Source organism: Colletotrichum aenigma (genome assembly GCF_013390185.1).
Source record: "Colletotrichum aenigma strain Cg56 chromosome Unknown KSG_Cg56_contig09, whole genome shotgun sequence".
Classification (NCBI taxonomy): Eukaryota; Fungi; Ascomycota; class Sordariomycetes; order Glomerellales; family Glomerellaceae; genus Colletotrichum; species Colletotrichum aenigma.
The window spans coordinates 1,039,548-1,064,187 of record NW_023500915.1 but is presented as its reverse complement, the minus strand read 5'-3'; the positions used below and the strand labels follow the sequence as shown (position 1 = coordinate 1,064,187).

Sequence of the window (24,640 nt, the reverse complement as noted above, 5' to 3'; positions counted from 1 at the left end):
AGGAATGAAAGACTGTTCAAGTCCCAGAAACGCGAATCAAAGTTCCAGAACATTGTTGCTTTGTCACAACATTGAGATGTCATGGAAGTGTTAATATACGATTAATCTGGTGCAAAAGAGGAGGCCGAATCAGCGAGGCTCGTGTAGTTTGCAGACCGTGTCCTGTGATCACCCTGCCCATCGTTTTAAGAGCGCTAAATTTTCAGAGCATTCGAAGATCAACAATCATTATTAGTTCCGGACGATTTTATATTTAATGTTTTCCTCAAGATGAAGGGGCTGCTCGTATTATACATGGCTCGCTGAGTTTTGCCGGTCGCGGTTCAGACTTTCAAGCCATCACTGCCATAGTGTACAAACTCAATCCACAGACGAATACGATGGAGCCTGGTGACTGAGAATACTGCCCCATCGCTAGCCTTCAAGACTACGAGAGGTCTGACTGGGCATATTGCCAAATATCCGGCCAACTCAGGCCAGGAGCCTCTCTAAAATTCTGCCACTGTCGATCCTGCTCTAATCCGTGGTACACAGGAGAGGAGGCGTTAGTTGCAGAAGGTTTCGAAGTAGTATACACGAGTTACGAGCAAGGTCGACGGCGGAGACAATAGCTGATTCGACATGTGCCATGCCCGTACCCGTGACGAAAGAGTAACGTGAAGCCGGTGTTTCGGTTGGCAGATTGGGCTACAAAGTCCGTCCAAAGCATATTGATTCCAGCATCGCAGCGAGATGTAAATAACGTCATGGTCGTTCGGCCGTAAACGTATCTCTTGGCAAGACTCGTTAGGTCTTGCCTGGCCTCTCCTCTGGGGATATAGTATGTACTAAGCAGACTTTGAGAGTATCTGTCTCCGGCGTATTGCGGCAAAGCTGCAAAGTATGACAGATAGTGGCAGAGAAAATATACGAGGTTTGCGGGTCAAGATTACGAACTGTGTTTTCTTGGTCACGGGGGCTGGCGGCGAGGAGTATGGTGTAAGTAATATTTCCCGAATGGTGGAGATACTAGCGGACTGCCTGGTCTGGATGGCATAGAAGAACAAGTGTACGTGCTGTTATATAAGATGAAAGGCTTCATCTTCCCTGGTCGAGCTGAACGGAAAGCTAGTGCCACATCACGCAGGAAGTCACTCTCGTCCATTGAATACCAGTACAGTGGGAGGCCCTTGGCAAGCGTGGTCACATTAGATGACTGGGCAAGACCTATGATCTGGAGCTATGTAAATCTGCAGCTATATAACTGAATCAATGCTTCAGTGGTAACACTTTTTTGAAACAAATGGCTAAGCTGGCTTAGCTGGCTGCTCTGAATCTGGCTATCTCTGGAAGACAGCTTGGACATCATCTCCTCTTCATGCCCCTACCTGTCCCCTTGTTCACTATAACTTCACAGCATCCCTTGACCGTCGGCACGCATTCAGGTCCAATAAGCCCTCCCAAATGGCAAGTGACGCTTCAGTTCATCCTGCTGAAGCACTACAAGGCTCTGAGATGAGGTGACTTCCCTGCTGATACGTATCGCAGTAGACCGCATTGAAGCGTACATGCGAGTAAGCGTCGCATTCGATGTCTTTAGGTTCTTTCTCCAATCAGGCTAATCTGAATGTTTCTTTATATTTCCACTAGAGGTAATGTAGCAGCCAGGTCACAGTTGGGTTGACGACACGTCCGCGAAAGACCATGTCCTCGTGCTCTCACCTCATGCGCAGAGCTTTTTTTCTGATGTGTATCAAATGGTAATTCTGATGCATAGTACCTTAAGCCAAGCCAGCGAATCTATTGAGGTACTGGTCTCTGAGTATTACAAAGCACATCTTGACACTCTAGGCAAGGTTGCTAAGCCCATGAGTATGAGGCGAGGTGCTGCACCTACCGACAGCTTTAAACGTGTTTGGGTGTGTTCTCTGATTATTACTAGGAATAAAGATCGAACGGCTACAGCCAGTAAATAGAAGTCCGCAAATCGCAGTCGTCCAGCTGGACTGGACGTTGGCTTTCGCGAGCCCCAGGCGGTTGGATGGCGACTCATGACTCAAAGACAACCACCACAACACAATGGACATAAACGCCAACGGTATACGTTGCCGAAACTCTAACTCTCATCTGCTTAGACGTCATATTATAGGTTCAGATGATAATCGGGTTCCATGCGAACTTCGTCCACCATGATCCGCAACATCGTGAGTAGCTCGGTACAGCAAATTGCCCCGTAATCTATAAAAACCAGATCACAGAGACCTAAACTCTCACTCTGAGTAGAAGCAGAAATGTGTTGGAAGTGGGAATAGCTCAAGGGTGTCAATGGCGAAGGTTCAAGCTCTTCGACCTCAGAGACCATCACCCACACTCACTTGCCCACTCGAACCACACAACTCCGCATCTTAGGATTATACATAAGTACACGGACCCGAGACAGTGAATACTAACGGCGTTGAGTTCATGTGTGTACCCCGAAACCCGATGGAACATCAAGCCCCTAACCAGGGTCATCTCATAGGTAACAAATGGCCAACGCGTTACGCAGCTGTCAAACTGTTGGAAGCTAAGGCGCCAAACATCAACTTGAGGAGCTGAAAACCCCATCTTTCTCATGAATTTATATACTGCCGCTCAAAAGATACATCGGACTCTACACCACCAAGCCTATATCCTTACGATGTGAACGGAATCAGCCACACGGGAATTACCGCCCACCCCCGCGGCAGGACACCGGCTTTTTCAATAGGTATAAAACACCGAAACCAATTTCGGCATTGAAAATTTTCCGAGACAGATGTAGATGTCGACTCCCATGTGCCCCCGATCATCTCGAGGACGAGCTTCCTTCAAGACCGGGGCAGTGTGCCGGAACTTACTCGCATCTACAGGCCCTCTGATGTTCTTGTCCGCAACCTCAAGCTATCTCCGCAAGCTTTAGTCATCTCTATAGTCCATAGTATATTCTCACATATACCGAAACGTTACCAAAAGCCAGAGATGACGGGCTTTTCTTGTCATCACCTACCGCCTACTTACGCAGCGCTCGGAACTGCCATTGTCACCTGCGAGATAGATGTTCTCATTGTGGTGCTCGTGAATGAAGCCACCGAGGTATCCGCTCTCGAACGAGATGATTACAATTCGTGCGTGCACCTTTCTATTGCGCGAAACACCAGTCCTTCTCATTTATACCACGAGTGTCATGTCAGGTCCCTACATCGTCCAGCCGCCGTCTTGCCCCAACCAGACTTTCGCACTGCAAAGGGTATATATTACCCGTCCGTGTCTCTGACATACCATCTGCAAGAAATTTTTATCATCATAAAATTGTTGTCTTAGAAACAAGCCATCTAGCATCTACTTGCGGGCAAAGTAGGAAACGTCACAGCCCCGAGACGATTCCTCAACAACAGGAAACAGAACTCATACCCTCCGAAACCCACGACCGTCCTTCCTTCTTGCGTATACGGCTCCAGATACGCAAACTTCGCCTCCTCCTCAGAAACCAAATGCTCGAAAAGTCAAATCCGCACTATGTTGGAAGTATGCCTGTCAGAGCTGCACCCGCAACCCAAGGGGAGCGGCTACACCCCGCAACGAGAAACAATCTGTGAAGTGGCCAACCATTCGCCGTGGTTTCTTGCGTGGTAGACATCATATGCACCCATGTGCCCTTTATATAGCCTTCAGCACTACTACGTCCAATTCCATGACGCGAACAAAACCTCCCATCTAGAGACTCCCTCGGAGCAAAGACACTGGCTTGTTCAGCGGGTATATGACAGCACTTACTCTACCCCTTAATCATGTCAAGCCGCCACAATGTACTCACGATGAAGTCTCCGTTCGATTGGACTTACTTCGAAGCCACGATTAGCGGCATTCTCGTAGTTATGCCCCTCCTCCAACGTTCACCTCCCGACATCACGAGCCATAACCTCAAGTCCTCAAGCCCTCCCGCCCAGCTACCACGTTATAATCCACCTTGTATTCTTGGGTATACTCGGATACTACTGCAACCAGAGACGGCGGCCGTTTCCTGTCATTCGAGGACCTCGCAATCTAATGTTGAAGTTGTCCTCCGAGGGGGATCTCATGCTTTCGACGCAGGAACGGATCAAGTAAGAACAACAATGACTACATGGAGAGAAATCTGTCGCTTGTGGGATGTATCAGAGAAGCCTCGTGCCCTTACTTATACCATCAGCTTCTCGTCTCTCCATCAAACAACCACCTCTATCCCCTAGGAAAAGCAGTGTTTTGCAAACGGGTATATATTCGTCACCTGTACCCCAAAATACCATCTCAAACCACAAATCGCACCTCTTCTTGAGTTTTATTGCTTACCAGCAAGCCGTCTTATACCCTTGCCATCAACCCAGACCAGCATCCCCCTCGGCGACAGAATGATGCACCACTTCCTACCAAGACCCATCCTGATCCTTCACCTCACGTCGATTCCTCAAATACGCACACATCGCCGCCAGACCCCGACACTGCAAGCTCCTGTCCATGCGTGAATGGAAGCATGCCTTATGCATGCCTGCCGCGCATCGCCACAGCCCTGAGGGAGAATGTAGCCCGCAACAAGAATACAATGTTGATCTGTGAACCTCCACTAGCCTCCACGCAATGCACATTGATTGCTTGCTGGGCTAACATCTACGCTCTCGTCCCCTTTTATATATACTTCCGCATCACGGCAGCCGCCCACCCTGACTTCTAACATCCCCTCCGCCCAGCAGACCTTGAACAAGTAAACCCTCCAAAAACCTGGAGAAGCGCGACACAACAGACAAGTGACCCAGGATCCTCTCTGCTGGGGTGCTCGCTCAGGTCCAAGAAAGTAATCTATCTCATCCCGTGGGCTGGACCAAACAAACAAGAGCCATAGACTGATCTCAGTCGCCGCCATCACCCGTCACCAGCATCTTCAGAGTATCATGTAACATGCAAACAGATGTATTCCTATGCCTATCCATACAAGCCCGCCATGTATATAAATATGCGTCTAAAATGGTGTGTGTGTTCTCATCTCATCAAACGCCTCGGCGCCGACACGTCTGTATATCTTTCTCCAACATTGCAGAACTTTTCTCTCTCAAACCACCTCTCCGAACTGAATCACCTCCTATCAACAAGTACCTGCGTCCCCTGTATGCTGTTTGTGAAACGAAAATGAAAAGGAAACAAGATGAGATAAGAAAATGCCCAACCCGTCATTATTCATAAGTATACAATGCAAATAGGTATTAACCTCCCCCACTGGCTACCGCTCAATGTGCTGTTGTGCCATGTCGAAATCCAACAAATGCAAGAAAAAAGGGGGGAGTGTGGAACAGAATAAAGAAAAAGGCCGTCAGAAGCACTTCCAGTTGACACCCTCCTCCAGCTTCTTCAACACGCCGACTGCGTCAACGTACAAGCGGCTTCGTCCGCCGATGCAGTCCATGTCAAGCCAGCGCCTGACCAGGCCCACAGTGGCGATGGCATCCTTCTTGGAGCGCAGCTTGAGAACGTCCCTGGCGCGCATGCTGGCCACGGTGCGAATCCACCTAAGCGCGGCGCTCTCGTCCCCCTCGCCCGCGTTCTCGCGCGGGGTGGTGCGGTGTCCGTAGGCCCAGCAGACGAGGGCGCAGACGTACATGCCCCAGTAGTCCGAGATGTCGTCCTTCCACATTCTCGGGCGGCCCATCTCCCAGATATCCATCTCATCGTCCTCATCGAGGTCATGCTCCGAGTTGCCATGCTCCGTGAAGGCCCGGAGAGCACGGCAGGCAAAGACGACGGCAACAGCGGCGTCGCCTGAGTCGCACCACTTTGCGAGGCGCTTCTGGTGGTCCGCAAAGGACTTTGGCTGGAGGACCTTTTGGCTAAAGATCCAGCTGTCGCCCGAGACTGCGAGGAGGTCGTGGAGTGGGGTGTGGGCGAGGGCAAGATAGGTGTTTGCGACGGGGCAGTCTGGGAAGATGTTTGCCATACGGTAGGTCTCTGGTTCCGCAATTTCGGTCTCTGAGTGGGAGAGCTTGGTGGCGTCGTCGCGAGCGGGGAGGAACAGGGTCTCGAAGGCGAGGATAACGGCGCGGTCGAAGGGGAGGTGTGAGTTGATGCTCGTGGCGGAGAGGGTGTCTGGATTGATGAGGGAAAGGAGGGATTGGTCGTCGCTGGAGTCCGTCTTTGCGGCAACGGCTGCAGCCCAGGCCTCGGCGCTGGGGGCTTCCCATAGGTCGTTGGAAGGGCCGATGAGAGGGATGTAAGGAACGCCGTCGGCGGCAATGTCGTAGTCGCGGACACGTTGTTGTTCCAGGTAGACGGAGCAGTGGGTATCCAGAACGAAGCAGGCGGCCAGGAGGCGGCGGCGGGTTTCGGTGTCGAGCCAGGTGTGCCATCTGACTGTGTTCGGCCCGGACATGGGGACTGTGGCGAAGATGACAGAGTTGTCGGAGACCTGGAGATGGCTTAGAATGCTGTTGTTTTGAGAGACACGAGAACCAAAGAAAGAAACCAAATGAGAATTCAAGGCGAAAGCTAGAAGAAAGTAGATCAAAGAACGGAACAATAGAGAAGAGGACTTACCCTAGAGTAGATGGACTCGAATTCTTTGGATGGCCGGATGGCCGCTCGTCTCCCGCGGAAACGAGCGAAGAACTCACATAGCAAAATCGATTGCATGACAGGCACATCCCATTGAAGGAACTGGATATGGTTAGTGGAATGTTTGGTGAAAAAGACTTAGTGACCTACGCGTCTGCATTGTTGCCAGGCGTATTCATGCAATTGATTCCCCCTGATGCGGTCCTCCTTAGTACTCATGTACTGAGTAGCGACTGCAGCCATGGCGCAACGGAGCACATCAATCTGCTCCGCTGCGGCCTCAAAGGTCCTTCTGTGTACGACTGGGAAGATGTGATGCACTTTCTCCCAGTAGACCTCGAGGTAGTTGGGGACGGCTTTGCAGACATTCGCAGGAGGCAGAGGCACAGAGCCTTGCATCAGGGCTGGGGCCGCCAGGAGGCCCAACGCCACCTCTTTCTGACGGCCCAGGCAAGCGAGGGAGTTCATCATCCGGTCTGATGGTAGTGCCGTCGACGGGGTGACTAGAGTTTCAGAAGATTGAGCCGATGCCGACGTCACCGGCGGGGTCGGGCTACGAACAGTATTGGTAAACCGGGGTTGTTGGTGAGGATCGAGGAGCGTCTGCTCGTCAGAGTATCCAGAAATCGAGACGTCGACCGAAGGGTAGACTTGAGGCGTGCTGATATGGGGCGAAGTCGGGAACTGGTAGAACATGGGATTCGTAATGTCGAGGCTGGCATCCCTGTAAGGTGGCAGAAGGTTGCTTGACCACTCGGTATTGGCCCTTGCCGTCGGCCAGAGCGCACGGGGGCGAGAGTTGTCGGAAGGCGTTGAGTACGTGCTATCGGAAGCCGACGATGGCCATCCGGCGTTGTCCTGTGCGTGGGAGAGGTCGGGCAGTCCGTCAGGGCCACCAGGCATCTGAATACCAAGTCCATGGGTCTGCAGATACAGGGAAGGAAATTCAGGCGTCGTTCGAGGTTGGCTGTAGTCGACAGCGCCAAACGATGGAGTGGTATCGTAGCCGTGATTAGGTGAGTGTTGAAGAATGGCTGGTTGGGATTGACCGGACAAGGTGTATCCTCCACCGTAACTAGGACCTCCGGACGAAGGGCGATATTCGTTGCCCATGTGAGGAGACATTGACTTGCTCACGTCAGGCGCGTTCATCGGTTGGTAGCCGCCGGGATTCGACATGCTCGGCGTCATCGGGAGACTTTGGGTCGGGGTTGACGCGTTCGGTGGGTACCCGAGGACGGGATGCTGGAGCCCCATGCCACGAACGCCGCTTTCCAGAGAGCCGGCAGAGGTCCGTCGGCTCTGACTTGCGCCTCCGCTTCTTGACGCCTTGTCGCCCTCCAGTTCACTGGGAAAGTCAGTAAGAAAGTTTCAATGCCTCGCCTGGACAACATACTGTCGTTGCTGATGGCGCTCAAGAAGATCCTTGCGGTGAAACGCCCTGTCGCAACCTGGCACAGAGCACGCGTACTGGGGAGTTTCGTGACTAAGTTGGTGTCGCCTAGATGTTTGTCAGTTGATGAGGTGACCAACGCACCGCGGCATGTCTTACCTCAAGTGTTCGGCACGCGTAAAGGTCTGGTCAAAGTCAGAATGCGCCAAAAGTTGATCGAGGACGTAGCTTACCTTGGGAGGGCGGCAGATATCACAAGTGTGAACCTTCATACCCTTTTTCGCGCGACTAACCCGCCCAGTGATCGGTGTCAACTTTACTGGCATATCCGAGCCGGGAGGCGTGTTGCTGAAGGGTCTAGAGGGCGCGCCGGAAGTATCGTGGCCTCCAGACGGCCCACCATAGCCGTATCCATAATGCGAAGGGTCCATGTTTTCAGGGCTAACGTTGCTTCGTCGACGAGATGTTGATGGTCGGCCGGACGAAGACGACGAACCGGTAGAGGACTTTGTGATGCGTGTTGGGGGACTTCGTTTCTTCGTTACTGAACTGTCTGCTTGGTCTCCGCCTGTCGCATAACCCGAGTTGTATGTTGGGCTGGGTGCTAGATATGGTTGGTGATATATGCTTGATGAGGTTGGGAGCTGGTCCTTCTTATTGGTGTGGGAGTCGAGTTGGTCCTCATCGACATTCATGATATCCTGGAGGCTGGCCATGGTTTATGATTCCCGCCGTTGGGAGGTGTTGTCGGCAGAGCTGTTGTGTGGCCAGAGTGGGAAACGCAGAGCAAGCAACAGAGCCAAACTTAGTAATACACAGCCCAGCTGAGTGCTCTCCTGGGAATAGAGCGTGAGGTGCAGCAGAGAATGGAGATGGAAGCAACCCCCAACATCCAGACGCAGTGTGAATTGGGGGGGGGGGGGGGGGGGGCAAGGCAATCAGGGTCCAAGAAGAAGGGGGGCGTCGTTGTAGAAAGGAAGGCTAACACTAAGGTAACTGGGGGGAAATAGGCAGTAAGGTACGGTAAGGCAAGATTTTGGGGGGGCGGTTCTTGGTTGTCAGCCTGACCAACAGGCGGGGTGTCAGGGTAAGGGTGAGAGGTCAGTCGAGGTGCAGAACCGGTCTGCAGTGCAAGTGTGCAGGTTGCAGACAAGAGTTGGAACTGTGAGCAGTTGGTTCTAAGCGATCCCCATATGCAATGGAACTGAACGAAGAAAAGAGACAAAGATAGTGATCGTGCTGTTGGTGCCAGACATTGCTATATTGAGAAGAGAGCAGATGCAGGTGCGCGTGAGCAGAAGTAGAGGCGGGAGGGTGACAGCTCTTCAAGGAGGCTGTTCTCTTGAGGCCTCTAGTCCCCTGTCAGCGGTAGACATGGGTGATGAAGGGCACTGGACATGGAGGCAGGTCGAAAAATGCAAGGTACTCCTTCGAAAGGGTATCGGCCGAGCTGGGGTTCGGTCGCCCACCACTGCATATGGCGTCGGGTTGATTGGTAGAGCTGCCAGATGCCTGTCATACGACTCAGCCCTCCAAGGCTGCGGGCTGGCACTGTAGACGGGGGTCCCACGGGTCCCACGCAGCGTCTCCCCGAGTTTAGGTGTAAATTTGCCGCGATGCTACGGAATGAGCGCGTCTGGGATCGTCTCGTCTGTCTCGTCTGTTAATGGTGTATAGGGCTGGGGCGGAAAAGCCGCGGCACGATGAGGATGCTCTGCAGCAGCCGCGGAATGAAACCATGGTGATGGTGCCTCTTTCGAGCTGTTTGGCCGTGTCTCTCCTCCTGTCTCGGGAGATCAAGACAAGATCGTGAATCGATCGCATGTCGGCGAAACCCCAGACAGACGCCTCATTTCCCGTTCATGTTGATCTTTTGAAGATTTGATAAGGTATGTGCTGTCATGTCAGAGACAGCAATACCATACATACAGGCCCTGCCGGCGGTGGAAATGCTGGGTACTGCAAAGTAATGCAGTAGGGGCAGAAAAAACAGCGAAAAAGGCCGCCATTCTGTCAAAAGGGAGAGCGCTGTCCCTCGAACAGGAATAGTGACATGCGGTTATGGCGTCACCGTGTTGATACGAGAGGGAATAGCGGCGCCAAATGGAGCGCGGTCATTCCGTTTCCCACAGTAGCGGCCGCTAGCGTCCGTGGTGGGAAGACGTGGCTGTGAGTGCGTCTTTTCTGGGGGAATTGCTTGTAGAGAGACACACTGAGCGACGTGCTGCAAGAGAGAGAGGGAGAAAAAAATGTCAGACGAAGTGAGGCGCAGCCTCAACCGTAAAGTAAACCGTTGTCATTGCAGTGCATGCATGAGTCGCAGTCCCTGTCAACAACCCCTGCAAACTTGGCTTGCCCTTTTTGGATTTTGACTTTACAGGGCACAGGGAAATGTAACCGATCCCGGTGGAAAACTTGCTAGACAGAGGCACAGAGCAGGCAGCGGCTGACTGACGACTTGACGACCAGCGTTTTGCTGTTGTTGCAGCCTTTCCGTTAAACAAGAGTGAGTGACTTTCAAGACTTATCTGTCTGTGACGGTGTTAGAGTGAGTACCTATGCGCGCTGGTGGGGGAGGGGGACGGCTGACTGCGTGATGTCGCTTTTGCTCACAACCACAGCAGCGCCGCATGTCTTGTGACTCTCGGTCCGTCCATAATAAGCAACACAACCTGCGGCTTGTGTACCAATCAGCCCTCCCCTCCTTGCTGAGGCGATGTATGTAATTCTGGCACCTATGTCTCTTCCGTCTCCCGGGCGGAGGGACACACTCACCCAACCGTCTGGTGTTCCGTTACGGCGGCGCAAAGGGAGAGACACGATGATGTCAGGACCGAGGACCGAGGAATCCTGAATCCGTGGATTGAAGGAGAGTCGGCAGAGCCACCCGGCTCAGGGGTTCGGACCTCGGAGGCAGATTCCCTGCCAGCCATGCTTTGACTCAGATTCATATTGCTAATCCGATAATCTCCTTATTGATTGTCGATTTCCGGCTTCCGGAGACCATGGGCATCGACAGGCTCAGTGACGGGTGCCAAAAATGCAGATGCTGTAGTAGCAACGCAACCGAGCCGTTGGTTGATAATGTCAATCAAGACGGGAGCATCAAGAAACGCCATGCAGCGCCCGGCCCGCTGAGAGACATCCATGGGCGAGGGACAGGGCGATGACAGGGATAGCCCACCCCGACGCAGCGGGGACAGCAGGGGCTCAGGCGCAGCTCCAAGCAAAGGCCCCATTGGCGCGCAGGTGAACGAACCACTCGGAAATGGAAACCTATTTTTGTAAGTGAGTTGCAAACTCGTGATGCTCGATATATCTCGAGATCAATCTGCTTGAAACGGTCGCAAAGCGTGTATCGGAATATTTTCAGCTCGTTGCAAGTTGGTGTGGCAGATGATTTGCTGTAGAGTGCATAGCTATCTCGAGGGAGATGAAGTCGTTGGTTGTCGAGACACGCTAAAAGACGACACTTGCCTTAGTCTGGGCATGACATGGCATGGGCGTAAGTCGGTAGGAAAAGGGTTTTTGGTAAGGTATCCGTACTGCGTAGGTACGAAGACGAGTGCTTTTTTGGCGAGAGCCGACCACGAAAAGGTGGGGTTTCCGAATGGGGCACACACCGACGGCCTGGACCGACTGCAGGGACGGATGGGTCCGGGTAGGTCGCATTTCAATCAAGGGAGGAACGGGAGCGGGAAACGGAGAAAGCGAGATGCGACCAAGGGGGAGAAATTCTTCAGTGTTTCATCTTCTGTGCGTGATGATGGCGGGTGAAAGCCGTCTGCCGTCGCAACTTGGGGTCCGAATCGGCTGCATGGCATTTTGGAGGCCGGGGCATATCGGCTCGCAGTGGAACGGGGGGACGGCCACGGCCCTTGCTCTGAGACCCACGACCAGCCGAGTATTCGTAGATCTCAGTCCAGGACCACCAGGACCACCAGCACAGGACCTCCGGGAGGGAGGACAAGATAATCAGGGGCCGTTGAGACCTGAACGGGCCTTTGGGTCGAATTGGGTTTGGGGGCCGGACCGGCCGAGAGTGCTGCATGCGCGATATCTGGTGTTGAAACGGCCTGTTGGTTGATTTGCAGTGATGGGGGCTGTTTCAAGTTTCGGGACCTGCAGATCACTGTGAAATGTTGGCAAATGTCCAAGGTATGCAGCTGGATTGTACTGTACACTGTCGCAACTTGTTGTTGTTGGAACCTAACTAGGTAATAATGGTTAGTAGGGATACCTCTCTCAACCAAGAACGACGCTGGAGTGGTGGTGTGAAAAATTCTATTCGTACCTTGCCAACAACAGGCCAGGCCTCTAGGTTGGGACCGAGGTGGGATATCGTCCCCCAAGGGCGGGGAAGTAGCGGGACGGGGGAAGGATTTGCACCGATGATCTCGGCAATGATTCAAGTCCCAGGCACCGTGGGCTCGATTGCCCGTATGTGCGGTGACCAGGTGGAGGAGGATCCGTCGCTGCCGGAGGGATTGTGATCCGATCCTATTCGTTGGGTGGATTCCGGGTGAGCAGTGCACCTTGAAGTTTTCCAGGTTGCTTCGTTAATTCGTTAGGTTGACTCGTCTAGCAGGAGGAACAGAACCTGGAAAGGGCCGGCCTCGGCCATCTGGCCTTCTAAGGTAGGAAGGCAGGACCCGGCACCAAGCCCCTCGCTACCTATCAGCAGTGCCTTCCCGTCCGTTTCCAACAACGTCGCTTCCTGTTGGTGATGTGATGACCTGAGGTACCAACCCTACCTACCTTACCTCGAAGTCAGGAAGGAGGACCAACCAGTAGGGTAGGTAGGTAGGTACCTCAGCATGAGGAAGGAAGGAGGTGAGGTGTATCGATCACGCGCACGGGAAGGATCATCCGACCCGGACCTGGTGGTGCATTTTCTGTTTCTGGCCTCATCTTGCTGAAGATTAACGGCGGTAAGAAGGACGAATGCGAACTGAAGAAAGGAAATGCCTTGCCGCGGGCGCATATTCCTTCGATGGTACCTTGCAGTGGCACTCGCATCACATCGCATCACATCGCGATATCACCGGCCGTTTCCAGGCAATGCACCAGCTCCAACAACACGGCTGTGCGGTGCATGCTGTGCCGCTTCAAAGCTGGATTTCCGTTACCACCTCCTGCTCGACTCATGGTTCGATAATTGTGAGGTAAAGCTTTTCAGCTGAGCTGTCCGTTGTTCGCTCTCCGCAGCTCCGTGGACGCCGTGGGATCCCTGCAATAACTCATTTTGGTATTTGCAATAACGAGAGCGAAAAGGAAAGAAGACCAAAAAAACGAGGCGGTTAGCCGTCACCTGTCATCCATCAACCTCCACCAGCGAAGACAAGACCGGTCAACGCGGCTAACGGCTGAAAGCCAAGATACAGAACGGAGTTTGTTCTCGAATCCAACCTCGGTCAACCGCAACCCCCGTGAACTCTAAAGGTGCTGATATCTTGGCCCTTCACCGTGAGGGCGAGTTGCTCCTGCCAGTGTCCGCTCTGCACCGCATCGTCGCTGCCTCGCCGCCTCGCCGAGTGAGGAAGTTGCTCGGGCCCCACCCTTCCGGAAGAGCCTGCCACTCCCCGACCGTTGTCTTTTTGTCATTGGCAGGGGCTGCCTAACCTTCAACGGAAGGGACCAGGGTCGGCGCTTAACCCTAAGGTATTTTTAGTACCATCTGAGCTCTTTCCCCCGGCTTGATCCCGCCGTCCCAGGTCGCCTGCCACACATCGGTGCACTGTTCACTCACTGTACACGCACACAGTACAGCCGTCGGTCCCCGTCCAGTGGTGGACAGCTGCCCAGCCCAGGCCGTAGCTAAGTAGGTAAGTGAACGGTGCGGCGACCCCATTTGTAGAAGGCCCGTTTGAACTAGAGGCCCGGCATGAACATGGAAACAAACGCCTGACGTCGCTCCATGCACATCAGCCTAGTGCCATCGCATTTTCCATCGCGACCCTCACCGACACTACCTTCAGCTTGCTTGCAAAACAATAAACCGGATTCTCCATCATCGAGGAAAAATTTTCGCATCTCAATATCCATCCACAGAGCACAGAGCACCACCACCACAACCACCATCGCAACCTCCTTGATCCCTCTTACCTGTCCTCACGCAACACGGAATTTCCCCGCCAACCTCGCTAAAATAGGGAAAAAGGGGCACGACATTGCGAATGAGATGCCTGTGATTCAACCCAACGAACCCCAGACCGCGACCCGCATCATCAGATCGCCCAAAAGTACCGTTGCTCGTCATTTCGTGGTACGAAGGTTCCTTCGGCGATCCCAACACGCAACCACACACACACACACACATCACCTACGAAGCACTCGATTACGGTGTACCGCCCACTCTGCAGCCCTGCGGCGGTACCTCCACAGGTCTCGAGGCCACGGATCCAATTTGGTACCGCACCATCCATGGTTGACCGACTGCAGCTCTTTGCTGCAGCCTGATCCAACCAGTTGGTCCTGCCGCTGCTGCCATCTGAAGTCTGGCAGTCCTTCCCGAGTGCGAACCATGCGGAGAACCTTCTCCTCAGCCAGTCCCAGCCCCCGACTCAGTCGCACAACGTCGTTGCTGAGCACCACCCATCCATGTCGTCGCCAACGACCGACACCGTGGACATAGCCCGATCCACGGTGCATTGCATCTTCCCTTTCCATCCCATCCCACTGCCACGGCTGCTGCATGTCCGTAGGGCAGAGGCGCACCACCATCGACTGTTGCTGCGCACTTCTTCACCGTCGCACTGCGCTTTCCCATCTATCTCTCTACGGCCGAGGCTGCGGCCGAACAGCGCGGCAGTATGCAACGGCTCTTCTCTCGGGTCATTGTCAGCAACCACCAGCAGCCACTGACAGATCGCACAGTACCGGTCAAGGCTGGGACATGCCGTGAGCCGACTGCTCCAACCCGACGCCTCTCTGCAAGTCATCAAATGCTTCACGTAATCAGCAAAGAGTCGTCTGCCATCTGCGTTGTGCTTGTACCGCGAGAACCGCTCAGCTAATCCGTTTGTCGATCGTCCAAGATGCGAGTCACAAGCCGAGTCCAAGACATTACTCAGCCGCGATGTGTTGTAGATCAAGGCAGCAGCTTGAGAGTAGTTGCCTGCGCGAAGCTCCAACGACGGCGGGTGCGTCTGCCTGTTTCGCGGCGCAGAGTCGAGAGTCTTCGAGGCCCCTCAGACGAGTCGCGATGACGCTGTCACGGCTCATCGATGTGGTAAGTCTTCGCAATCAACCCGTCCTTTTGCGTCCACAGGTCGACCTTCTTTCACTGCAAGTTTGATCCAACGAAGCGGCCCGAAACGTCTGTTCCCTCGCGTTCCTGCTTGGGACTAAGGCACGCTGAGCATGCTCAGCACATGGCCGGGAACCAACCATCACCGTCTTTCCACCAATGACGCCTGCTGCTGCGGATCCTTGCCTTACTCAGCCGTCGGACGACTCTGGTATCGTCTTCTCCCACAAACCACCAAAATATTCGATGGCTCGCACTTTGCAAGATGCACTCCACTTGAATCTTGGGGGCGGTGCCTCGGTCTACAGATTCACTCAAGCCAAGGCGCTTCTTTGCGTGGGGTAGCACGCGATGCGGCTTGCTGCTCGCGGCTCTGGATATCCGCACTCCCTCCCGGCTAAATGATCAAAGCTCAGCCTTCCCGTCGCCCACATCTCATCATTGCCGCATACTCAGCCCCCCATACCCACCATGGGCGGCTAAGTCGCAGGACTAAGACATGCTCTGCCTATTCCGAACATGTCAACCATCAAGCGATGGCGGGAACTGCACATCCGGTCAAGTTAAGCTTGAATCACGCTCAACGGCCAGCGGCGTCTGGCGCCAAAATTAGCGCACCCGACTCTCATCGTGAATAGACGCAGCGTGTCTATGGTAGCAGCACGGTCTCCATCATGTCTCTTCCTCCTCGTCCGCCGAGACGTATGCACCATATCTCGTGTTTGGTCTCAGCTGAGTCTGTACCTGCAGAACCCATGGTGCGGTTCCTTTCCCGAGCTTCAGCGGCTGGTGTTCGCTGCCTTGACCAGTTCTCCGCCCAGTTCGTCAATCTCAGCTGTCCAGCGGCGGCTAGCAGATCGGATCATGGGGCCGCGAAAGACCTTCCCGAAAGCGGCAATGCAAAATGTCTGTGATGGGATGTGCCTGGCAGAGCAGGACTGACATGACCTTCTTCGACGCCGCAAGCTTGAAACAGACCCCAACGGGGAGCTGAACAAAGACATCAATGTTGAATCTCGTGTTCGAAAATAAAGAATCCTCGCGGAGATGGCTACTCACGCAGTGGACGCCCGCTTCGTTGCGGCTGGGAAGGTGATTTCGCCGGTAAGTCACAGCGAAGGGTCTAGAACCACACATTCTACGGCAAATCACCGTATGATTTCGATGAATCGGTACTTCGACATGGGGAAGAGAACTTTTGGAAGGTGCGGTGGAGTGGGAGTGATTTGCGCCCGTTTGACAAGTACGCCCTAACCAACACATCACACAGCCCATCGTTCGCCAGTGTCGTCAGTATAGGCGCATACCCGTGGCCGCAGGTACCCTACCATCAGACCAGTTGACAAGGCACACTGTTCAGGGGGTTTGGGACCTTGTCAAGGGGCGTGGTGAACAAAGACCAAAGCCAACGTTGGTTTGTCTGTCAAACCCAGGCACCAACATGGAATAATCAGCCACCCGGCGCGGCGCGATAATCCGGGGCCTGGACACAGCATGCCGCAATCGAGACCCCCGGCCTGGATCTGATTCATGCATCTCGGCAGGCTTTTCGATGTGCCTCGCCTTTCTACCCCCTAGGCCGGTTGACGGCATCGTTCGGACTCCGTCCGGGTTTTGACAAGGCTCGGTGGCAAGCTTCAAATCACCAGTCCGTCATGGTTGCCCGCGACGGGATCATGATCTGCGAGCCCAGAGACGCAAGCCTTGATATCTGCCTCGTGACGAGGCTGTACAGCCTCCAAGGTCAACAGACCACATGCAGGCGGTACTGCTTCAGTTTCTCTGGCCGAGGTTCCATCGCAAGTTGCCCGGCCAGGCGCCCAGCTTGTTACTCCCGATAGAGCATCACATTTCATGACCTGTGATTAAGTGGCGAGGTCACCAGGCTTCTTTCAAGCATCTCCCAGCTCCAACGATCTCAGGCCGTGGTTCGATATCTCCACTCATGGGAAGATGGAGAGCTCGTCGCGAGCTGAACTGTGGCCGTCCCTACTCATTAGCCATGAAGCTGTCAACGCACAAAGTTGAAACAACCAACATTTGGGGGTCCCATCGTTGGTGATAGGGACGGGGCCCCGATCACACCTCAAACCAACATACCATTCCCAACACTGCGTCCAGACCGCACGCAATCACGCGCACACCCCTCATCTCTGCCACGTCAGTGACCCAGCAGAAGACACCAACATTCACATCCCCCTCATCATCGTCGTCGTTGCCATCATAGTCGGCCGACAGCGCAGTGTGATAACCCCTCTCCAGGCGCCCCGCGCTTAAAAGCTGAAAAGTCGAAATACCCCGTGCTTTGGGGGCCGCAGCCGCGGCCGCGCCAGGAAGGGTGGTGGGTTACGCGCGCCAAAGAAGGAGGAGCAAAAGTCTAAACGGTCGTCACGCCGCACCAACAGCTGTCTCTCTCTGCACCACCTCGGGTCACCGTGACGGGCCTCGCCCGCACGCGGGGAGGAGTAATTGAGTGCGTATCTGTACGCGCAGCAGTTCCTGCACCAACTCCAAATTTCTACAGAGATGCCAGGTTCATCCCGGTTGGCGAGGTCGGAGCTCGAGGTAGGTAGGGGAGGAGAGCTCCGGGCCTCGCCTTTTTTATTTCGTCCCATCTGTGAGGTGCAATTGTGCAAACTGGCGAGTACGAGCCGGAAGCCGAGTCCGAAATGATTTGACACTGGTTTCGAAGCCCATATGCCGTTTCTCCGTTTGCAAATTCCAAAGCCAATCCAACGGCGCCCGCCTGCTCACCACTGAGCTGACAAGCTCGACTTTCGTTCGCGATGAAGGGAGATATAGGTCATGTGATTTCAGTAGAAACGATTCTATTGCAGTACAGAAAAACAAGCAACGTGAACCAACTCGTCAATGTAAAGCGAGCAAAGGTCCCCGAAGACGGACAGTTACACTACGCAAAAAAAACGCCTTCATAAGAAGCAGGAAACCAAGGGAGACAGGTTAATGGATACAAGAGCGTTTACGACCGGAACCGCCCAATACGTGTTTCGTGGGAAATCTCCCTGCTCTTCTTTTGTTGTTCTGTTTGGAAAACCCCGGCGTCACCTTCTTTTTTCGTGTTTTTTTCCAAGGTTCCCTTCCTGCTGCCACCCTTTCCCGAGTAAGGAGACCCATCATCATCATGCCATGAAGTAATTAGTAGAAGAAAGGAGGAGAGAGAGTGGGGTAGATGTCATGACGGTTCGAAGGGGGAGAGCGGAACAGATCAGAAGAGGATTATTGATTATGAGGCGCCCGCGGTGGCGGCGGTGGGCTGCTGGGGGACGACGCGGCCGCGGGGGCTCTTGCCGTCGGACTCGGACTCGTCGTCGCTGTTGCGGCGGGAGGGGCTGTCTTGCTCTCTCCTGGACTTTGTCATCTGCGATCCTGGTTAGCATACTTTGTCCGTGTCACATCGCTCCCGAACATAGAAGCTTACCCATGAGCGGACACCGCCGACGAGACCCAGCGCGTATCCCGTGATAAAGTCGTTCGACGTGGGCGCGGGGGTGCCGCCCGGGGTGGTGGGCGGGATGTCGACGCTGAGCTTGGAGCGGTTCCCGGCGGCGGCGGCGTTGAGGTCGCCGTTCTGGATGTACGAGGTGCGGGCGGCGGGGGCGGGGGACTGGGGCCGGGAGGCGGGCCAGTACTGGCGCAGCTCGCGGGAGAGCTCCTGGCCGGTGGTGGACCAGTTTGTGCGGATGTTATCGCGCAGCTCCTGGACGTGGCGCTTGAGGTCGAGCTCGTTCTTCTTGAGCCAGCTGACGTTGAGTTCCTGGCGGGGGGTGCCGCGCTTGAACTGGCGGGCAATGTACTTTTCGTAGTCGCGGACGATCCTGGTGAGCGGGTGAAGTCAGTTTCTGTGCTTCTTTGGTTCGATGGGGGCTTGGAACACGAAGCTTGCAATGTGCCCGTTTCGGGAGGGAAAGGGACCTACTTGGTGATGATGCCAGTCGTGCTGACGCCCTCGGTTCTCTGCGTGACCAGGAACTTGCCGGCCTCCTTGATGGGCCTGTAGATGTCGTCGCCCTCGTCGGCGCCGTAGGGGATGTCGTCGTGGGCGACGTAGTCGATCTTGTGGGCCTCGAGGAAGTCCGGGGTGACGATCCAAGGGCAGTCCTCGATGACCTCGTCGACCCATTTGCAGTGACGGATGGTCTCGGCGCGCTCGCGGCCCGAGAGAACAGTCAGACCCTTGCGCTTGTGTGTGTCGACGTCGCCGGCTACACCGACGATGAGGTAGGTGTCCGGGAAGGCCTTTTTCGCTTGTTCGAGCTGGCGCATGTGGCTGTTTGTGCGGTCGCATTGTTAGCATGTGACTTTCTCTCGGCAGGGATAGAGGCTGGGAAACACGAACCCGAGATGGAAGAGATCGAACACTCCGTCGGCGTATACTCTCACGGGACGTCCGGCGGGGGGGTCGTTCGTCCTGTAGCCCACGGGGTGGGTGAGCTTGCCGATGGGGGGAGGGGGCATGGAGTCCTCGGGGGTCTCCTTGATCGAGACGGTCTTCTTCTTGCGGCCGACGCGCTCAGCGATGTCGACGCTCGCCTCGGTGGTGTCGCTGGGCTCGCCGGGGTCGAGGGTGTGGTCTTGCGCCGCGGGGGCAGAGGAGCCATTGTTGTTCTCGTGGACGGAGCGCTCCGAGTTGGCGCGTTGTCGCTTAGACGGGTGGCCGGCGGAGGCGGAGGCGGTGGAGTCGGACTTGCGGTGGGAGGAGGTCGAGGTCAGGCGGCCGGTTTCCGGGGCGGTGCTGTCGCCCTCTTCGCCGGAGGCATCGCGGGAGGAAGCTTGGAGGTCTGGTTGGGGCATGGAGGCTGTCGTTGAGGGGCGCTTGCGTTTGCCTGCTGCTGAGGAGCTCGAGGGTGATGACATCTTGGGCGGTATTGGTGGTGGTGGGGGGGACCGAAAGGGTTTTGAGGGTTGCTCGAGATGTTGGACGGGATGGAGTTGGAAGTTGGAAGCGGTCTGCCGGCCGTGGATGAGGTAGGTGGTGGTGAGGGCGTGGAGTCGGCCGTTTGGTTAGGTAAGGTAGCGGGCCGCAGCTAAGGGGGGGCGGACTGTGTTGCTCGATTGATCGGCAGTAGTATGTCGTATATAGGAAGGGTTTTCGTATGGCGTATCCCGCGTGGGAGGATTGCTTGCGGGCGTGGGTGGTGGTCGCTGGACTGCTGTGCCTTGGTTTTAGTTAGGAGGGGTGATGGCTGATGACGATGGACTTTTTTTGACGAGAGGGTGCAATTGGAGAGCGAAAGCACAGGGAAGGGGGAGGAGGGTAGGGGAAAAAAGAGCTTAGGTAGGTCTGGGCCTGGGTTTCGGAGAAAGCAGTGCAATTGGACGGAAGAGGGTAGAATACTAACGACGGCTTCTGAGAGGTTTACACTTTTTGCGCGCCGCGTTATTGGAACGGGTAGGTCCAGCCAGAGCCGTGAATGGTTGGTTGGCTCAGTCCAGTCCAGTCGGAATAAAGTGTGCTCGGCTGATTGCGAGTTTTGGCCGGACGGATGTGACAGCAAAGACAAGGTAAAGCAAAACAGAGCAGTAGAGCAGCAGAGCACAGCTACCTAAGCAGCAAGATTGCGCATATGATACGGATAATGGACTATCTTGTGTTAGACCTGCAGCTAGTGGGGGAGCGTCTACTCCGGTCGGCGGGATGCGGACCACGGGGGAGTTCGTGGGGAGTTTAAAGTTGGGTTAAAGGCGAGTTGACAGCTGACGGTCGTTAATCGCGGTTGTGAAGCTGCAATTGCTGTCACCCGAGTGCCAATGGAGAAGGAATAGTGTGTTGTTTGACTGTCTGTCAACTGGGTTCGCAAGTCGCGTGTCACGAGTGGGAAAATGCCACGATGTCCATCGAGATTTTGTCCATACACGTTCACAAATTGCATTGCGTGCAGGAGCGACATGCCTGTCCCCTGCTCCTCTTTCTTTTTCTTTCTCTCACTGCAACTCTCGGAAACTGCACTGGTGGCCTCTCGGTTACAACTTGCCTGCTGTGTTCTCTGTATTCGTATCCGACGGACAACAGAAGCACTGCGAGGAGGAAGCGGACAGCTTGCACAAACAGCGGAACTCGTCAAGCTCGCGCCTTGCACATGCGTAATAATTGCCTCCAGCGTTTGTGCAAGACAGTGGCGTCATTCGACTGTGGCTTGGGCAGAGAGCACCCCGTCGGATGCACTGCGCAATTACGTCGGTTGGGGGCCCGCCGTCGGTGGCTTTGCTCTCTCTGCCTTAGCTCGGCCAATAGCGTGGTCAGCTTTGGCTGAGCTGTCGCCGGTGCACAGAACCGAAAAGAAATAAAGCTAAAATACCGAAAAAAGTACTTACAAGGTGTGCGGGTCGTTTCTGCCCGGCAGGGATGGTTCGAGATTTCACAGTTCTGTTGGGGAGGAAGTGGATTCCTGCTTCTCCAAACGGTACGTACCCGCAAAGCTGGCCCTTGGCATTCGTCGGTCTCTCCAACTGGGCAGCAGCAAAATGGCAGGAAATGATGGCAGGAAATGATGGCAGAAGGATGACACGTGGGCAAGACAGAGAACAGACGCAGACACAGACACGGTTGAACTCGTTTCTGTCGGAGATGGCAGCGTGACATGTCAGGTGACGTCGATCGGCTTTCTCCGCGCATCGGTCTGAACCTCAATTCTGGCATCGCGACGTTGGACAGCCTGCGGCGGGCGCTTTTGATGTGATGGCTTCTGCATCGAAACTCATCGAAGTTGCGGCTTTTTTTTGCCCTCCGCCTGTCTTTTGATATGACAAGGGAAGCAATGCGAAGGGCGTGCATCAAATCAAATTTTGGCCGGTCCATGCGGCTGACCCACTGGGGATGCTTCCGCTGGGATGTGACGCCATGCATGAATCGACTGCCTTTTTCGACTACGGACGCTAGGTGAGGCGGCCGGTCGAGGGCTGCCGGGTCGGCGGTCAGAATGTCGGGGTGCGACGCGGAGACGGTGGTGTGGGCCAGTCGGCGGACGGAGTGGATCCCGGGTTGTCGCCGATGAGGCCGGAACCGGCAACCATCAAGTTGCAAGTATGACAATGGCTTTGAGGAAATCCAGTTGGTCTTTTCTTGGAGTTTGACAGCTAGCCTTCTTTGTTTGAAATGTCTTCCGGATGCCATTGACAAATTTAGTGACGACTACCTCCCCATCCTTCACGTTGTTCGCTTTTAAGGTAACAGATTTAAGACAACAAAAAATTAAGGCTGTCGCAATATTCGTTGATGTGTCACCAAATCACCTGATTCACATCTTTCAAGATCACTGTTTTCTCCTATAAAGCGAATGTCACGTTTGACTGATTCAAGCTGAAGTCATTGCCTCGTCAGCTCCATCCAGACCCTGCCCATCAAGGTCCCCAACCACGATGGAGCAACCAGAAACACCAAGACAGGGATCACCACTATCTGCAATGTCTTTCATTGGCCTACATCACATTCATCCGCCGCTGGCCATCAAGGTAGATTCCGCAAGATGTCATTCTCTCCTGTGACTACCCGACTCCGGCAGGTCGTGGAATCGGGTTCTGGTAGCAATGGTATCAAAACTCCTTCTGCCCCCGTGACTACCAGCCGTCTTCTGTTTAGTTTCTCCTTCACCCCGCGAGACGCACACCTCACCTTCTCCTTCTGTCTCCTTCTCTCCAAATCCCAAAAATGACGGAACAATTCGTCCACGACGTGATCATAATCGGCGCCGGCCCCTGCGGCCTCGCCGTCGCCTCCCGCCTCTGCGAGCACTCCCCATCCGCCCTCTTCACAGACGAGGAGCACCAGCGGTACCACTGGATCCGCAAGTACGGCCGCCGCATGCCTCTCAAGAACCGCCGCAACGGCGCCGTCATCGAGAAGCGCACCCCGGCTCAGTCCCAGCGTTATTCTACACTCGTCCTCGACGCCACGGGCGACGAGTGGCTCAACAAGTGGAACCGCCTCTTCAAGACGTTCGACATCACGCACCTGCGCAGCCCCATGTTCTTCCACGTCGACCCCATGGACCGCGACTCGCTCCTCGCGAGGGCCCACGAGCGGAACCAGGAGGGCGAGCTGCTCGAGCTGCGGGCATGCGTCGGCAAGGAGATCAGCAAACACCTGCGCAAGGCGAGGGTGAAGTCGAGGAATCCAAAGTGAGTTGCCCCAGTTATATCCTTAAAGCAACGAGGTCAGTTTGCTAACTCAACTGGTGCCAGACAACACGCCGTCGTCGAGGTCGACGAGCGAGACCGCAAAGACTACTTCACCCCGCCCACGAACCTCTTCGCCAACCACTGCGACTGCATCGTCGACCGCTACGGCCTGCGCGAGGGCCTGATCCAGAACGAGAAGGTCCAGGACATCGAGTACCGCGTCATCAAGCACGTCTCCCCAGACACGAACCTCTTCGCCGTGCACACCGATAAGACAATCCACTACGCAAAGTCCGTCGTCCTCGCCGTCGGCCCCGCCAACGCGCCCACCATCCCGCCCGTCCTCGGCCTCAACTCCGACCCCTCCAGACCGCCGCCGCAGACCTGCCACAGCATGCAGATCCAAAAGTTCCCCGACCCCGTCGTGCAGGCCAAGATCGCGGCCCGGCGCACCAGCAACGTCCTCGTCGTCGGCGGCGGGCTCACCTCCGCGCAGCTGTCGGACCTCGCGCTGCGGCGGGGAGTCACGAAAGTGTGGCACCTGATGCGGGGCCCGCTGCGCGTGAAGCCGTTCGACGTGGACCTCGCGTGGATGGGCAAGTTCCGCAACGTGGAGCAGGCGTACTTCTGGAGCGCGGACTCGGACGAGGAGCGGCTGGCGCAGATCCAGAGCGCCCGCGGCGGCGGCAGCATCACGCCGCCGTACCACAAGCGGCTGAAGCAACACATCGCACGGGGGAGCTTGGAGCTGTGCACGAACACGAAGCTTGCGGAGGCGCGGTTCGACGAGGAGAGGAAGTTGTGGAACGTGAGGACGGAGCCGCCTGTGGAGATTCCGGCGGTGGATTATATCTACTTTGCGACGGGCGTGCAGACGGACTATGCGAGTTTGCCGTATCTGCAGACCATGTTGCGGGAGTATCCGATCCACGGACACGGGGGCATGCCGTGTATCAATGATGATTTGATGTGGAAGGAGGGGGTGCCGTTGTTCGTCACGGGACGGCTTGCGGCGCTGAGGTTGGGGCCCGGAGCGGGGAACTTGGGTGGGGCGCGGTCCGGCGCGGAGAGGGTTGCTTGGGCTATTGAAGACTTGATTCCGAATAGGGGCGGAGATGAGTTTGTGGAGGATGAGGAGATGAAGTTTGTCACCGGGCGGGGCAACCGGTTCGATAGTCTAGTGTCTGCTGGGGAGGATTGGTGAATTGGGATTAAAACTATTAACTTGTGAATCTTGTCGTGGAAGTGGGCGTCGTGGAGTTGAGTGGGGGTATCGAAATATCAAA

The 24,640-nt window shown here is 55.2% G+C and overlaps 4 protein-coding genes across 4 annotated transcripts; 2 read left to right on the top strand and 2 right to left on the bottom strand.

The window, feature by feature from the left end:
- Positions 1–5,341: 5,341 nt before the first annotated feature.
- On the bottom strand, positions 5,342–8,685 carry klf1-0 (Zinc finger protein klf1; the record flags this gene model as incomplete). Its single annotated transcript, XM_037328244.1, has 6 exons — positions 5,342–6,430; positions 6,559–6,678; positions 6,727–7,924; positions 7,973–8,077; positions 8,129–8,154; positions 8,203–8,685. 6 exons carry the CDS (start codon positions 8,683–8,685, stop codon positions 5,342–5,344), a joined length of 3,021 nt encoding a protein of 1,006 aa, XP_037172625.1.
- Positions 8,686–16,265: 7,580 nt separating this feature from the next.
- Positions 16,266–16,668, top strand: CGCA056_v012999 (uncharacterized protein; the record flags this gene model as incomplete). The annotated part of the gene is made up of 2 exons (XM_037328243.1): positions 16,266–16,322; positions 16,489–16,668. The coding sequence occupies 2 exons, from the start codon at positions 16,266–16,268 to the stop codon at positions 16,666–16,668; spliced, it is 237 nt and encodes a 78-aa protein (XP_037173472.1).
- Positions 16,669–18,462: 1,794 nt separating this feature from the next.
- Positions 18,463–20,093, bottom strand: CGCA056_v012998 (putative choline-phosphate cytidylyltransferase; the record flags this gene model as incomplete). The annotated part of the gene is made up of 4 exons (XM_037328242.1): positions 18,463–18,597; positions 18,658–19,054; positions 19,156–19,506; positions 19,576–20,093. 4 exons carry the CDS (start codon positions 20,091–20,093, stop codon positions 18,463–18,465), a joined length of 1,401 nt encoding a protein of 466 aa, XP_037172880.1.
- Positions 20,094–22,884: 2,791 nt separating this feature from the next.
- Positions 22,885–24,558, top strand: CGCA056_v012997 (uncharacterized protein; the record flags this gene model as incomplete). The annotated part of the gene is made up of 2 exons (XM_037328241.1): positions 22,885–23,354; positions 23,418–24,558. 2 exons carry the CDS (start codon positions 22,885–22,887, stop codon positions 24,556–24,558), a joined length of 1,611 nt encoding a protein of 536 aa, XP_037172633.1.
- Positions 24,559–24,640: the final 82 nt, after the last annotated feature.